Genomic DNA, 15,723 nt, shown 5'->3' on the forward strand with positions numbered 1-15,723 from the left:
CCCCACCCCCCTCCCTGGACTCCCTCGTGGGGTGACCCAGGACTGATTGCATCCTGCACGCTCACTCACTTCCATCCAATCATATTACAGAATCATGTGGGCATATCACGCTTTATTAGCCATCAACAACGGAGTCAGCTTTGGGAAGTAAGAAGTGGTCTTGAGATACGAGTTTGAATCGTTTTTGGTCGTGCTCATAACTCAGAAAACTCATGATATGAAATAATCCAACCAAAAACTATTGTAATGTGTTTTGAATGAGGAAAAACAGCAGCCGATAACATCACACTTCATAGAACCAGGCAGTAATGACATAATCACAAAGATTAAAAAATAATTAAGTTTTCTTGTTGTTTTTACACAAGTTCTTTCATCACATTTTCTCCTTCAAAAAAATAACATTCTTTTTGAGACGGTAGATAGCGATAACTGAAAAACTGAAGTTGCATAAATGTGCACACCCCAGTATAACTGGGATGTGGCTGTGTTCAAAATTATTCAATCATGTTAGATTTGAGTCAACACACCGGCCAGCATTTCAAGTACCACTGATTCATACCAAATTAAATTTCAGCAAGTAGGCTTTTTCAAACATTTTTTATTTTTGTTTTGTTTCCTTGCAGAAGCCTGAGAATTTTCTGCTCAGGCTGATTTGGATTTGTCCATAATTCTGTCTATCCTGACCAAAGGAAGGAAAAAGAGCCCCAAATAGTGATGCTGCCCACACCATCTTAACTAAGTGTATCATTTGGATTTCTTAATTTACCCTTCTAAAACTAATCTGTCAATTACAACTCCTGAAACACAAAGAACAGAGCTATCTAAATCCTGCAGAAAATGACAAAACTAGCAATACTGATTAACCGAGCCAAGTAGCTGAGCTGGATTATCAACTTGTCAAATATGAAAATAGTTTTCATGTGCATTGCTCCAGGGTGTAAAATGACAGTTCTAGAGATCCTTCCAAAACTTTCAGTTGCATACATTTCACTTGTACACCCTTTGTGGATTTTAATATGTAATGCAAGGTGACATATTTGGTTTCACGTGGAATCGTTTCAAATGATTTCATTTGTAATGTTCACCTAGGTCTTCCCATCATGAGTATGTTACACTAAATATTGATTTAATGATTTTGACAACCAAAACCGCAAACTTTGTACAGATCTTGCCTTTATATATATATATATATATATATATATATATATATATATATACGACACACTTGTATGGTACAGACAGAAGAAGTCAGCATAAGCACTGGAGAGTGGAGGGGGGGTGCTCTCTAACAGGTTGGGGGGGGGGGGCTGCGACTGAGTGCTTTGTCAGCTTCATTCTAGCGTCCAAAGCTTCTCTTTAGATGATGCTGTGTCATCAGGTCTGATTGTCTCCCTCCTCTCATCCCACCGCTCCATCTCCTGAGGCCATACGTTGACTTGACTGCGGAAAGGCATCTGTTCACTCTTATCCTAATAAAACTGGAGGAAATAAATACATGTTTTTGTAACATAATGCTTAAACTAGTCCGCTCTTTATCGTCTTTTTGCTAATATTATTAGTAATTGAAGTTTGTGTCTGTCTGTAAATGTGTCCAATTTCCCGGGGTAACATTTTTATGGAAGTGTCAATCCTGGTTTATAAAATGGTTTAGTCTTGGTAGATTTTCTGGTTGCGTCACATTCCCGCAATTACTTGCGTCACAATGCTAGGTGCTTGTGAGTCAGTTAGTATTACTAATGTCACATATTTTAACATCAGTTTGAAGACATCCTTAATTGATTGGTGCATTTTTCAGGGTTGCAGCCTAATTACACTATCTCCGTTTTTTTCAGTAATTTCTAATTCTTTTTGTGATTTTTTTAAAAATTGAACTGAGTTACACTGGTTGTAAGTCATATTAATAGTGATTTTTTTTATTAGCTTTTTAGCAAATTTTTATTTAATATCACAAAAATTAAATGTAAACTTTTTATAGTCACTGTATATATAAAAAAATGACAAGTTTTACTTTACCCGCTGGTAATTTATGTGCATATTTTAGGACAACATTTTCAAAAACTCATCTATGATTCTCCATGGAATGCTCATAAAAAATGCTTCAGGACAGTCAAGGTGTTCATGGTAAGTTTCAAAGGTGCGAGCTTTGACTTGTCAAACGGGGCGATGTTGGTATTTAATAACACAAGTAATTAAACTGTTGACAAGACTAATTGCTTTGATAATGACCTCACTGAAAAGTGAGTGTTTTGTGTTCTACTTTGGAAACAATAACAGGAAGAACTGGAAATGTAACAATCATTTTTTTGTGAGAGTTCAGAGAGTTTGCAGAGGTGGTAAAAATGCAAAAGTACTCCCATTTCCTATTGAAGTAGAATTACAATTACTTATATAAAAGTAGATGCAATCTAAGACCCTATTCAACAGGGGGGGGGGGGGTGTTTTTGGGGGTTCGTTCAAAGTCACAAAACCTTTGCCGACAATTTTAGGAAAGGAACATGTTCAAAACACTGTACAGTGCTTTCTTGGCCTTTCCGTTCATTTCATTGTCAAAAGATTTGAGACGTGTTTTGAGTTATGAGCATGGCCACCAAACAAATGAAACTCGTAAATCAAGGCAACGCTGTTTTTAGTATTGTAATTTGGCAAGATGTAATGCCAAGATATAATGGACTAAAATTGGGGATTTAATGGTTAAGGTGGGGTGTTGAAATGAAATTTAACGCGGAATTCTCTCTGTTTGTGCATAGGTCACATGACGGCGTCCACTTAATCCTCATTAAGCGTAGTAACAATGAATGCAGGAAGAGGCTGCTGCAATGACGATGAACACCGGCTCACTATTTGGCAGGAAACGGCTCCTCTCGGCGGATTCCAAGAAAGCCTCAAGCGTCCCAGAAGTTCAAACTCATGACGAACAGTCTCCACCCCCTGGTGACGTGACGTGACCGCTCCTGCGCTGTTGTCCACGAGATAAAAGGCAAGAGACTTCATGATGACCAGATAGCGTTTTCTCCAGCCAACATTCTCTGTACCACTTATCTTCACTAGGGTTGCAAATATGTTAATATTTATAATACTGATACCGAATTTGAAGGATTGCTCACATAGTTCACACGCTTAATTTTTTTGAAAAGCAACATCTCAATAAAATTTTGAATTTGACTCCTTTAAACTTTAAAAAATTCAATATATTACTAATTATTTACAGAAAGAAATCTCTCAGACAGACAGACAGACAGACAGACAGATAGATAGATAGATAGATAGATAGATAGATAGATAGATAGATAGATAGATAGATAGATAGATAGATAGATAGATAGATAGATAGATAGATAGATAGATAGATAGATAGATAGATAGATAGATAGATAGATAGATAGATAGATAGATAGATAGATAGATAGATAGATAGATAGATGGATGTTAAAGTGTACAGTGTATTTTTTTGTTAGTTTCAGTTTTTTTTAAGATGACAATGTATAGTAGCTTGTTTTTTAATGTAAAAAAGAGCATGTATAGTAAGGCTTTTTAGTAAATAAAAAGAGCATGTATAGTAAGGTGAAAAAATGACCATGCATAGTAAACCTTTTTTTGTGTGGAAAAAATGACCATGCATAGTAAGGCTTTTTTTTTTTTTTTTTTAGTAAAAATAAAATTTCAATACAAGTCATGTGAGGGCGCCCGAGTGTCTTTAGCTGTAGTAAAGAAGAAGAAGAAGAGTTGTTTCACCCCTGTGTTTTGGGCCGTGGAGTCGGAGGAAAGATGGCGAGCTCCAAGGTGAAGCAGGACATGCCTCCTCCCGGGGGTTATGCCGGCTTCGACTACAAGCGAAATTTACCCAAAAGAGGACTCTCGGGTACACGCACCACACTCTCATCTTGCAAAGTTTGCAACGACTAAGTACACAAAGCGCCTCGGACTACCCTTACTTAAAGCGGCTCAATGCTAATGCTAACAAGCTACAGCGATGAGTTTGATGCTAAAATAACAATGACTTTTGTTTCAAACTTAAATTGATATTTGCACAAATATGATAATAATTGTTACTTACCTCTAAATGCTGCATACGGAGGTCTTCTCGCGCGAGATTACCTCTATTTTGAGTTCTATCTAATGCAGCTGGTATAAATACGTGATATTAGATCATTTCCTGTTGCGTTTGTTACAGTTAGGAATAAATAATCTTTGCAATTACACTCACAAACAGGTTACAGCATGTTTGGCATTGGCATCGGCATCATGATATTCGGCTACTGGAGAATTTTTAAGTGGAACCGTGAGAGGAGGTAGGTTGCTGTATTTTAGGAAAACCGCTGCATCTGAAACACTGAGGTCAATGTTTGACCTTTTGTGTCCCACAGGCGCTTACAGATCGAGGAGCTGGAAGCCAGGATAGCCATGATGCCGCTATTGCAGGCGGAGCAAGACCGCAGGTGATGGTCTTGCTTTGTCATGTTTAAGCAATTAAAAGGCAACACTTAAGTAGAAACATGCATCAATCACGTGTCCCAATACTTTTGTTCAATTGAAAAATGGGTCGCTTCAAACTAAAGGTTCTGTTTTAAGTTAACACAGTGAGATAATAGAATTAAGTAAAAGCTAGAATTCCTATTTTTTGTCAGATATTCAGCCAAATTGCTGCTCCAATAATTTTGGAGAGGACTGAACTGTGACCCACATTCACTGATACACTTTTTAGTTTTAGAGAATAAACAGGATGGTTAATATTGTGGTTTTTCACCTATTATGGTATGGCTTGTAATGTGGATTTTTTTTCATGTTTTTAAATTGTTCTTTGGCAGGAACTTGCGGATGTTGAGGGAAAATTTAGAAGAAGAGGCAATTCTCATGAAGGATGTTCCCGGGTGGAAGGTAAAATGGAGCGCACTTGTATATAAAAGTGACTTTTGAATTGACGTACGCTGACACTGGGTGTCTTCATCCAGGTGGGTGAGAGCGTCTTTCACACAGAGCGCTGGGTACCCCCTATGTCCGAAGAACTCTTCAACCTCAGGCCCCGGGAAGAGTTTTTGCACAAGCGCTTTGGCTTCTTGTGGTATGTGTAACTTATCCCAAGTTTGGCTGGCCCGCTTCCCAACGCCACGTAGCCTCGGCTTCGTCTGCTTTGTACATGTTCCAATATTAAAGATGCATTTTCTGTTCCCACTTTGTGTGTGTATATAAATTATTTTGCCCAAAGCACTGAGCATTTTGATGGGTTAAATTGATCTGTTGCAATGTAAAGTTTGTAGTCTGTAGTCACTTTAGTGTGAATTAAATTTAGATATTCAGCAAGTTTGAGGGCTATTAGCCAACATTTTCTTTCCAACAGATTTCTACTGTTGTTAAATTACACAGCACAATTGGGGTGGGTGGAAATATTCCCATAGTTCATTTTACTATATACCCCAGGAGTATGTAACATTTCAAAGGTGTGAAATTGAAATAATGAAAAGGAAACCCGAGTAGTTTTAGTCAATTTATTTAATAAATGCAGGAACATTTAACATTTTCAAAATGATCTCAATCTTGGAACTCCTTCGGTGATGTGCAAGTCTGTCCCCGCTGGCATTTTTCTTTAAGCACGCCGACACTTAACCACTCTGAGCCACAATTTATTGTAGCAATCGATTGGGCCTGAAAATTCAATCAGCAGATATCGGGGGGGAAAAAAAAAAACACAAATAAGTACTTTTTTGGTACATTGAATTATAAGATGTACAAGCGCCATTATCTCGATCAGGCAAACATGTTAAGCTTGACATGAAGGTATTTCTAGAAATACTCTTCCAACTAGACGGAAAAATATTCTTTGGTTACAGAATATTTTCAAGGTAACCGGTCAAAACAGGGACTTAAAATATTGTTCTCTAAAAATAACACTTGTTTGACAAAAATATATTTTTAGAAATAAAAATCTCATTGTGCTGATCCAAAAATGTTTTTCCATTTTTAAAGATTAAATGGTAACCGTGGAATGGAATTAATGCAATCCATATTGGGTCCACTGTTCTGAAAACAATTATTCGGGAAATTTAGCAAAATAAAACCTACCCAGTAGCTCCGACTGGCGTTGCCACCCATTGCCAAGCGTCTCTGGCGGAAACTCCCTTCAGCTGTGACATCCACAAGTCCAACCATCAGTTCAACCTGGAGAAAGAGAGAACATGTCAAATCTGTGCACCAACACCATGATGCAACCCAAATACAATTTTAAAAAAAAACAAAAAACAATCCAACAGCATGCAACACTATTCATGGGCCTGAAACTCACCACTTAGTCAAATGTAAGACGTAAGAGTACATTTTTTAGGAGAATCTTTTGTGGCTCGTTACAAGGGGAGGCAAATTAGAGGACTAATGCAGTGAACTGAAGTGGACAGGTCAGTACAATCCATGACTCAAGAGGCCAGTGCTTTTTTTTGGTTGCCGTTTTGGTGAACTGATGGAGCAATTACATTCCAGGAGCTTCACAAACATTTCCTCAGGTATTAAAAAGAATTCGGAAAAAGGAAGGCTTTAGCGGCCATGTCATGTTTGTGGACGACTTGTGAGGCAAGAGGACTAGAAAAGAGCGACTGAACTTGAGGGCATTCATGGAAACAATGACAACTGAGTTGGAAGGATGTGAGCAAAGCAAAAGGAGATTTTTACCTCACGTGCATTGGCCTACTCTCCACATATGACCTAGGCAAGAGAGCAGCTTTCATCTCTGAGCAGCACTTGTTGGTAGGCGCAACGCTTCATTCTCCAAGGACTTGTGGGATTTGGAAGTAGCTGACCTCTTGAATGTAATGAAGCATTAACATGACCAGAACACCAGCTAAACGTTCCCAGCGACTGACTCGCTAGAGGGTTCGAGCCTGCACATTCACGTCGCCCAATCAAAAGTCTGAAAAGTCGGTCCGTTCTCAATGGAGGTTCAGATTGGGAAGCAGTCGGGCAGCTTTTGTTGACTAACTCAAATTTAGACTCCAAATGCATCCCTAGTTATCAACTAACGGACACGCTGCTAAAGTAACGTCCCCCCATGCGACACTTTTTGAGGCAAGAATCCAAAGGTTATTTTCCACAATCTGTTTAATGGGCTCCATGAAGCCGAACTGACAAAAAAAAAAAGGGACCATACAAAGAACAAAGTACAAATCTGTTCCCGATCGTGAATTTGCTTTTTTTGGAAACGAAGTTACATTTTTGTTTCGATCGCTTGACAGGATTAGTCCAATTTACAGCACATTTTTAAGAAATGCAAATGTTGAGCACAGAAGATACCTTGGACAGACTGTAGCATGCTGCAATTAGCAACTTCATGAACAGCCGGCCACTTCGGATTTGTAGTTCACCAGTCTGAAAGGAATTCACGCTTTTGGAAAATTGCACACACAGGAGGCGCCAGCTAACCTAAGTTGAATTGTGAAAAGGAAATTTGGCCTAGTGTCCTCCTCCCCTCCCCCCTAAGTCTGTCAGGGCAAATGAATCTCGGTCCTCAGAGTGAAAACCTCGGAGGGAGGTCAGTCGGTGGTAACCTCAAAGAAACGAGCCCCATCAACGGCATCAATATAAAAAAAAAAGGACTCAAAACCACCAAACGTTCTGGAGGGGAAAAAATTAAAGGGCTCTGTGTGTGGCTGCGCAAAAACAAAAAGTCACGGCCTGGCCCAGTCGGACCCCAAAATTCGAGGCTTCGTGGAATTGACCTACTCCTAACAGTTAACGAGAGTCGGGGAAGGATTTGTGGTGCCCCCCAACCAAAGCCAAGAATGTCAACTGCCATTTCCGTATTAGAACACGATTTCAATTTTGCTTAAAAAAAGTAGGGGAATGACCAAAACTCAGGGCTACATTCGTTTTAAGATGCTTGGTTACTACAACAGAACTACAAAACTAAGGTCAGCAATAACAACATGGACGGGTTTCCTTGAGGAGCGCATCTTTGAAATACAGCCAGCCAAGTGATGATCTTGAATCGGGGAGATGTTTAGTTGTTTTCAGCTGAGGATAAGAAGTGGGCAGACAGGTAAAGACACTGAAAGTTCCTTAACAACATCCCACTCAACCCACCACAGTCCAGAAGCCCTCCCACTCTTTTTTTGTTTTTTTTGTTTGAACAAAGGGATCCCCCATTTCTCTCCCAATTTCAGCGGGAGCGAAGCAACGCCACTATCGTGCGCCAGGCTTGTTTCAATGCAGGGTGGAAAATTTTTGGTCGCCTTCCCGAAAGACTGACTAGGCATCAAGCAGCAAAGGTGTAACACACAGATGTGATATGTTGGGGCTGTGTGAGGTGTGGTCCCAAAACTTTAGACTGCTTTTAACAATTGGAGGAAAACATTGCATCACATGAAAAGGGGGGGAAATAAATCAACAAAAATTCAACAGTGAGGTGCGGTTCCAGCCCCAACATAAGTCTACTCGGTATGAAAGCAACATTAATGCCTACCATAGTTGTCGTATCCATCGCGGTACGTGCTGGCACGGTCGCCGCCATAGCCACCTTGTCCCCTGGAACAAATAGAAATTTTAGCAAAAAAAATAAATAATCCTAAGCAAAGTTAAGGTGTCACTGTTCAAAATATCCATACCTATTGTCTCTGTAGCTGCCAGAGTAGCCGCCACTTCTGTAGCCGCCACCACCACCGCCGCCGCTGCTAAAGCTTCTGTCTCCGCCTCCAAAGCTTCGGTCATTGTAACCCCTGTCGCCACCACCATATCCTCTGTCTCCATTATAACCACCTAAAAAAAAATAACACGCCCATTAGCTTTGCTCTAATAAAATAGTCCATGCCCATAAAAAGGTTGGGACTAATCGCCCACCTCTACCTCTGGAATTCCCAAAACGGCCTCCACCACCACCTCGTTGTCCGCCGGAGCTGTATCCTCCCCTGGAGCGACCGCCCTTTCCTGCTTCGTCCACACGGATAGACCGGCCATCCAGAGTCTGTGGAAGACAGTTCATTTTTATTTCTCCAATCAAGTTTATTGTCATATGTACAAAAGGAAAGCACTTTTTCTTTATACGATGAAATTCTTTCACTGTCCGTTAAAGTGCCAGACAAGGTAAGGAGATTAAAAGAAGGTTAAACAGTTAAAAAAAAAATTAAAAAACACAATATATACACAGTATATACAACTACGAATGTGAGGGATGTGCAATATAGGCCAGATATATAGATAATATAGCTTCACCATTGTGAAATTGTGATTTACCTTTCCGTTCATGGCCTCCAACGCATCCTTAGCATCGTCCACATTTTCATATTTCACGAAGCCAAAACCACGGGACCTTCCAGTCTCTTTGTCTCTGATCACATCCACTGAGGAGGGGGAGGGAAAAAAAAAATTAAAACCTTAAAAAAATACTCAAAAGCACATGGAGTTGTAAAACTGAGACTAAAAGATGTAAATGTAAAGATAAAGGAACGCGTCGGGCTTAATGAAAGCACAGGAATTGATAAAAACAATTTGAGCCCACGATCAACGTACCCTTTTCGATGGATCCATATTTGCCGAAGGCCGACGCCAAGGAGTCCTCGGTCGTGGTGAAGTTCAAACCGCCAACGAACAACTTTCCCTCGTCCGACATCTTCAAAGTAGGGAGAAAACAACAAAAAAAATGGAACAGGTGCACATAGCGGATTTTCAAACTGCGTCATTGCGTATCGCGCCACATTCACGGGGTAAAAGTAGGTCATTCATCCAAAAATAGCATATTAGGAAAAACAACAGTGGTTTACCTGAATATCCAAATTAAATCGTACCCGCAAAAAAAATCTATGTCGACAACAAATTATACAATCGATGGAAGCAAAGCGCCAGGCCTCGAGGCCGCAAACGTGGTCAGTAGCGTTAGCCTGATGCTAACTAGGGTTAGCATTTTCTTCCCCTTTCAGCGCCATTTTAAGTGCGGAGCATCCTCTGCCCGCTTTGTTTCACAAATTGCCACCATTGCAATCCATGCACCACACATTGCAGCTCACCCAAATACGTAAATGTGTCGAACGTGTTAAAACACATATAAAAACACCATAAAAAAATAATCGATATCATGTAAACGCTTTAAATGCATTTTGTAGTGCTTCCATTTTCTCACATAGAAAACATTTTCAAATCAAAGAATTAAACTATCGCGTATTAAAGTATACATAATGAAGCATTGGAAAACCCGCCTTGTACGCTACAGATGATTATATAGAAGTAGTAAAAAAAAAAGAAAACAAAAAGCTTCTACCTTTCAGTGGGTGATGGTTTCTTGAACGACTACGAGGAGCTGCAGAGGGAATGAGAACGCTGAGAGACCGTGCAAGTCTTTTGCAGTGGCAAAGCTCTCGATGGACCACGACCACCAATCAGAGCGGACCACGTGACTCACCATACGGTCGCGTTTGCGGCACTTTACTATGAAATCTGCTCACTTACGCTAACCGCTACTCTCTCTTTTATATCGTGATGAATGTTCCAAAACCGTAACGTAAACTAAATAAACAAAGGAGGCTATCACTAATCACTAGTTTAACATGTTTGAAAAGCGCTAGTACGTTGCTTTGTGTGTCAAAAGACGTGATCGTGATGTTTTCCTTCAAACACAGCAATGCTATTTGTGACATAATAAACAGCCCGTTCGTTATACGTGAATTATGATTACTTTGCGAAATTCAACATTTTTCTGCTGTTTTTCGCGTTAAGATCATCTCTAAATAATACATCGGGCTAATAGGTTGCTTTTTGAATATTGTTTTGAATTATTGTTTTAATTTTTTTTATATTGGTAACACTAAATTGCATTGTGTGTCAGAATGGTTTTAATGGAGATCTTATTTTTCTGGATTTAAAGGAATATCAAGGAAAGCATTCGTGTCACGTGACGTGATCCTGCAGGCCATAAAAGCAACTGCCTCTTGAGCGCTTTTGCGCCAACCTTATGTGACGTCACTGATCTCGCGTCGACTCCGAATCAAAATGGCCGTTTTCCCCGCTATAGTGTTGGACCTATTTTCTCTGAAGCTTGTAATGTGTTTTGTATTGTCTGTATTAGTAAGTAATTGATAATAAACAAATAAAGAAGTTGCACCTTGGTTGTTCAGTTCTGCTGTTGAAGTCATGACCACAGAATGGTAGTTTGTAGTATGCCCCCTATTGACCAGATATGGTTACTGCATTTAGAGGAGCACACTGAAATGCTCTTCCACTACCTCACATTATAATTTCAGTATACATTTGTTATATATTTGTTTAGCGGTGTGTCATCGGGATTTTTCTGATGTGATGAGGAGTAGTGCAAAGAATGAATAGATGGAAAAACATGCCTTTGGCATTTAATACAAGTTCAATCAAGTCGAACAACATTTCATGAGCAACAAAGTTTATGAGACTGCTCCTCCCTCATCTGGGTCAGGTAATGTAAACAGTGCCACCTCGTGGTCCCTTTGGAAATATTTCATTATCACTTCCTGATAACAGGGAATGAAACTGAGGCTTTAGGTTAACTCTTTTTTTTTTCCAAGTCTAATTGTACTTGGAGCAAGGATAATATAGTCAGTTATTTTCAGCTATGCATTAGCAGAGAATATATGTTGGAATTAAATGACCCAAATTGTGTTTCGTCAGTTATTTCTTTTCTTAACTCAATAAACAAGTAGCATGTGCACAATGACGCACATAGTAACTTCAACTCCACTCCACTTGGCCCACTGCCATGGAGATTAGGATCGATGGTGGCGCCGATACGGGTGAGCTGGTTGTGAAAATTGGGAACTCCTGCGACTTTGCTTGTGATGACGCCGTTGGTCCAACAGAGACTGCAAGTGCTTTAGCTTGCCCTGCAGCGTCTGATTCTCTTCTGAGTTTATGTGGACTTGGCAAGCCTCTTCAGCCCTTTGTTTGGACTTGTGCTCCTGTGCTGGCGGGTCCAAAGTCGGACAAAGGGATGTCGGAGCCCCTTGGTGTAGTGAGGCAGCTCTGAGGAGGTCATCGAGGATCTGCAGAATAATGGCGATGCCGCGGTGACGATGGCTAACGTTGCTCCGACTGCACGGCACCAGAGTGCCTGATGGGGAATGAAAGGAAATTGCATTTCACATTCTCTATTATTTATAGTCTTGTCACGGAAATGAATCAATTGATGCTAACCAAAATGTTTTTTTTGGCAGACCGAAAATAATTCTTCATCAATCCGGACTCACCTGAGAACGTTCCAGAGCACACCCCTTGAGAGTGACTGACAAAACTTTCTATGACTGCACCCGGTTGCTTGATCGATTCAGGAGTGAAGGAAGGAAAAGACTGTAACATATCAAGGACGAGAATATAAACAGTGTCCAGGATAAGACAATGTATACAATCCAACTGGGCTAACCTCTCTGACGGTGGAGGCAGGTAATGGACTCCGAGGTGCAGCAGTGGAGTCACTGAAGCAAACCGGCGTGGTGGCTGGAAGCGGACAAGTTGCGTGGAAGGAAGGCGTTAAAAGAGTGGCGTGTGGACGGGAGTGATGAGAAGTTGCTTGGCGGTGGCAGTCCATAGAAGAAACAGCTCGGGGGTCGGAATGCACGGCCGAGTATGCGAGTGGGGGAGGAGAACCTGCCGACGTGGTGGTCATGTCAGTGGGGGAGCAGCAACTCCGAGCAGACCGGCCCATGTTGACCTTTGGGGGTGGGCTGCTAAGAGCTCCCGAGGCTTTGTCCAGCTGCAGCTTAGCCACATCCTGAGCAGACAGCTGGAGCTGCACATGCATTGTGTGGATACCCACTGCCAGTTTAATGGCCAAAGGTGAACGTCCAGACAGGAAATCACTGATCTGCATGATTGCCAGGAAACAGAGTTGAAACTAGTATTACGCAAGTAAACGATTGTACTGCAGTACGCTACAAGTAGCCTGATAATATCGAATGTACATTTATCAGTCGTTGCAAATCATCGTAGTTTGCACTTTTACCTCGGATTCTGTTAACTTCTCCAAAACCTCGACCATCCTCTTGACTCTGGCACTACAAGACTGTGGAGGAAAATTCAATGAAATCATGTCTAATGTCACCCAAAATGTGTGGTCATATTCTCTGTGTGTTTTTTTTTTATTTTTAAACTTACAAATAACCCAGCTTCGACTACAACAGGCACCTGTAAGGTGAGTCTGCTGCCATCTGCTACACCTTGCTCCAGTAGTTTCCCTGTAGTCAATTGCCTATCACAACGAAAGGAGAGAAATTATTAATACTGTTCGAATGGGGTGAAAAAAGTACTCACATTCTGTACTTAAGTAAAGGTACAGATACTTGTGTTAGAAAATAAAGTCAGTCCTTTATTCGAGGAAAAGTACAAGACTCTAAATTGTACTACTGCTTATTTAACTATTAAAAGTGAATTGAGGCGCTCCCTTTAGACAGTCCTTTGCTGCCACCTTGTGGCTTACACAGGCAATCCGAAAAAATAATACCCATGCAAAACACACGTACCTGGAAAAAAAAATATTTTTATAGTACAATACTTGTACTTAATTACTTCCACCACTGGATTTAAGAAAAGTGACAGAGGCTTACTTGTTTTGGTGCAGGAGGACGATTTTGTCCTTGTGCACGTTCAGTTGACGAGAGAGGCGCGTCCTCAGCCCGTCCACAGTCTCTCCACTTGGGACGACGAGCTCCAATGGGCCGCCGGTGGAGCTCGAGTCGACGATAAGACGCATAGTGGAGAAGCTGCCGACTGACGCCTCCTTCAAATGTACTCAATGCGGGTAGAGGGCACAATTGCAAAAGCCAATTTTAAAAGCACCTCATCGGTTCTATGACGTTACGCCAATATATTATCGTTCCAGGTTTTCAAATTAAATAAACGTTGAGAGAGAAGATGAAATCCTGCACACAATTTGTAACTAGTGTCCGTTTGGCGTCTGCAACCCTTCTACTACCACAGAAGACGGTCGTCGGTAAGACCCGCCCATCCAAACTCACAGCCAATCAAAGATAGAGAGAAAAACCAGAATGGGTCGTCCAATAGAAACGGCTGTTTTGGAGAAGGTACCGTCAATTGATCCCACATATAATACAAACACGAGCATTGTATAGTTCAAAAATACATGACGTTATAATAGTAGAGCTGGGCGTTACAAAAAAAAAAACATATTTCCTATTTTAATTGACCTTTCCTCAATGCTTATATAAAAAAGTACAATGACATCATTCAAAACCAGATTCTCTTTTTGCATTACTTCACATAATAAAAAATACCCCCTCAATTTCAACATAAAACAAAATATTTTTTATATAATTGAGTTTTCCCCAAACGTGCATAAACATAAACGTGCTCCTCATCAATGTTCTACCCGTATGTCATATTTTGGTTTGCAGCACCACTGCGGTGGATTACAACATATGTTAAGGATTCACTTGATTGTTAAAATGGTGAGAACATGTCTGCTCTTTGGATTGTACAAAACACCTCTCTGATCTCTACCTCTTTAGTATTCACCTCTCGTGCGCAGTCGGGTTTCGGGGCTGCACCTGTCACATGATGCACGGATGAAAGCACAGCCTGCGAGGGCAGAGAAATGCGACGAATACGTGTCTCCTCTCCTCACTGGGGCTAAAAATAGGCACACCCACAACACCCCCTGCTTTTTCCGGTTTGCGTCACACCTTCACTCGCTCCAAAATCACCTACATACTTATTGTTCTCATCTATTGCAATCGAGAGACATGCAGTAATTGATGTCCTTGGAATTGTGACGTATATGAGCGCCTACACACGTGAGCTGCATTTTCCTTGCATTGAACTTCCCACACTCACTCACTCACTCACTCACTCACTCACTCACTCACTCACTCACTCACTCACTCACTCACTCACTCACTCACTCACTCACTCACTCACTCACTCACTCACTCACTCACTCACTCACTCACTCACTCACTCACTCACTCACTCACTCACTCACTCACTCACTCACTCACTCACTCAGGATAGGTTATGAGAAGGGAGGGGTGGCCTACTTGACATTCTCATAGTCTCGCCAAGAACAATTCCACAGGATGTCCTGCTCTTCGGCGCCTGCGCCGACGCAACTCTGACGTCAGAGCTACTGGAGCAAACACAGCACGCACGCACACACAGATACTGCGTTCTTTTTCTTCTTGGCATTCCTCCCGCACCTCTCTGCCATCATTCCCCAGATGTGCCAAATTCTCTGGCATGTCACACCTCAGCGCTTGGAAATTCACAGTCATAAAAATCACGATTACACAAAAGAAATGTGAAGCGCCAGTTAATGAATTAACCAATCATGAACAATGGAAATACCAGGTAATAAAAGCTGGAATTTTGGTTATTTTTTCTTTAGGACCCAAACTTTATAATTGTTATTTAAAACTATTTGTCACCTTGTTTCAGGTACATCTGTGATTTCATTTCACGACAGCTGCGTTTTGTGAGTTGCTGTTGCAGTTTTTGCCACTAAACATAATAAACTGGGTGACAATTTTACAATAATTGCACATATATTGTATTAATTTGATCACTTTTAACAAGCCTACAAAATACATATACCTCTAGGCCTCAAACTGAAATGTTTTCCCAGTGGGCCCAGTGGAGTCTTAGACCAGCTATGGGGATGGCGTAATGCTGCCACCGTGTGGTATAAAACCAGACTACAACATTGTCTTTACATGATGACGTTCATCACTCCTATGAATGAACAAAAAAAAAAACACGCATCCAGTTGATTCAGACGTT

General features: G+C 40.9%; 3 protein-coding genes across 7 annotated transcripts; 1 reads left to right on the forward strand and 2 right to left on the reverse strand.

The window, feature by feature from the left end:
* Positions 1–3,699: 3,699 nt before the first annotated feature.
* ndufa13 (NADH:ubiquinone oxidoreductase subunit A13) lies at positions 3,700–5,169 on the forward strand. The gene is made up of 5 exons (XM_088396804.1): positions 3,700–3,859; positions 4,211–4,289; positions 4,365–4,436; positions 4,806–4,875; positions 4,950–5,169. Exons 1-5 carry the CDS (start codon positions 3,766–3,768, stop codon positions 5,067–5,069), a joined length of 435 nt encoding a protein of 144 aa, XP_088252930.1. The 5' UTR covers positions 3,700–3,765; the 3' UTR covers positions 5,070–5,169.
* A 1,896-nt stretch (positions 5,170–7,065) lies between these two features.
* cirbpa (cold inducible RNA binding protein a) lies at positions 7,066–10,400 on the reverse strand. 2 transcript variants are annotated; one of them, XM_088396803.1, is made up of 7 exons: positions 10,232–10,400; positions 9,487–9,586; positions 9,211–9,317; positions 8,824–8,941; positions 8,586–8,736; positions 8,444–8,505; positions 7,066–7,995 (listed from the first exon to the last, which is right to left on the reverse strand). In XM_088396803.1, the coding sequence occupies exons 2-7, from the start codon at positions 9,584–9,586 to the stop codon at positions 7,982–7,984; spliced, it is 552 nt and encodes a 183-aa protein (XP_088252929.1). In that variant the 5' UTR covers positions 10,232–10,400; the 3' UTR covers positions 7,066–7,981. The 2 variants fall into 2 exon arrangements, with proteins under 2 accessions (XP_088252929.1, XP_088252928.1); XM_088396802.1 differs by having other exon boundaries at positions 8,818–8,941.
* Positions 10,401–11,285: 885 nt separating this feature from the next.
* LOC148387416 (midnolin) lies at positions 11,286–14,930 on the reverse strand. Of its 4 annotated transcripts, none has more exons than XM_088396798.1 (7): positions 14,464–14,930; positions 13,536–13,708; positions 13,087–13,180; positions 12,935–12,994; positions 12,356–12,796; positions 12,183–12,282; positions 11,286–12,046 (listed from the first exon to the last, which is right to left on the reverse strand). In XM_088396798.1, the coding sequence occupies exons 2-7, from the start codon at positions 13,679–13,681 to the stop codon at positions 11,703–11,705; spliced, it is 1,185 nt and encodes a 394-aa protein (XP_088252924.1). In that variant the 5' UTR covers positions 13,682–13,708; positions 14,464–14,930; the 3' UTR covers positions 11,286–11,702. The 4 variants fall into 4 exon arrangements, with proteins under 4 accessions (XP_088252924.1, XP_088252921.1, XP_088252923.1 ...); XM_088396795.1 differs by having other exon boundaries at positions 13,536–13,719; XM_088396797.1 differs by having other exon boundaries at positions 14,449–14,930.
* Positions 14,931–15,723: the final 793 nt, after the last annotated feature.

Source organism: Syngnathus floridae, chromosome 14, assembly GCF_059516105.1.
Source record: "Syngnathus floridae isolate MCC-2025c chromosome 14, RoL_Sflo_1.0, whole genome shotgun sequence".
NCBI classification, from domain to species: Eukaryota; Metazoa; Chordata; class Actinopteri; order Syngnathiformes; family Syngnathidae; genus Syngnathus; species Syngnathus floridae.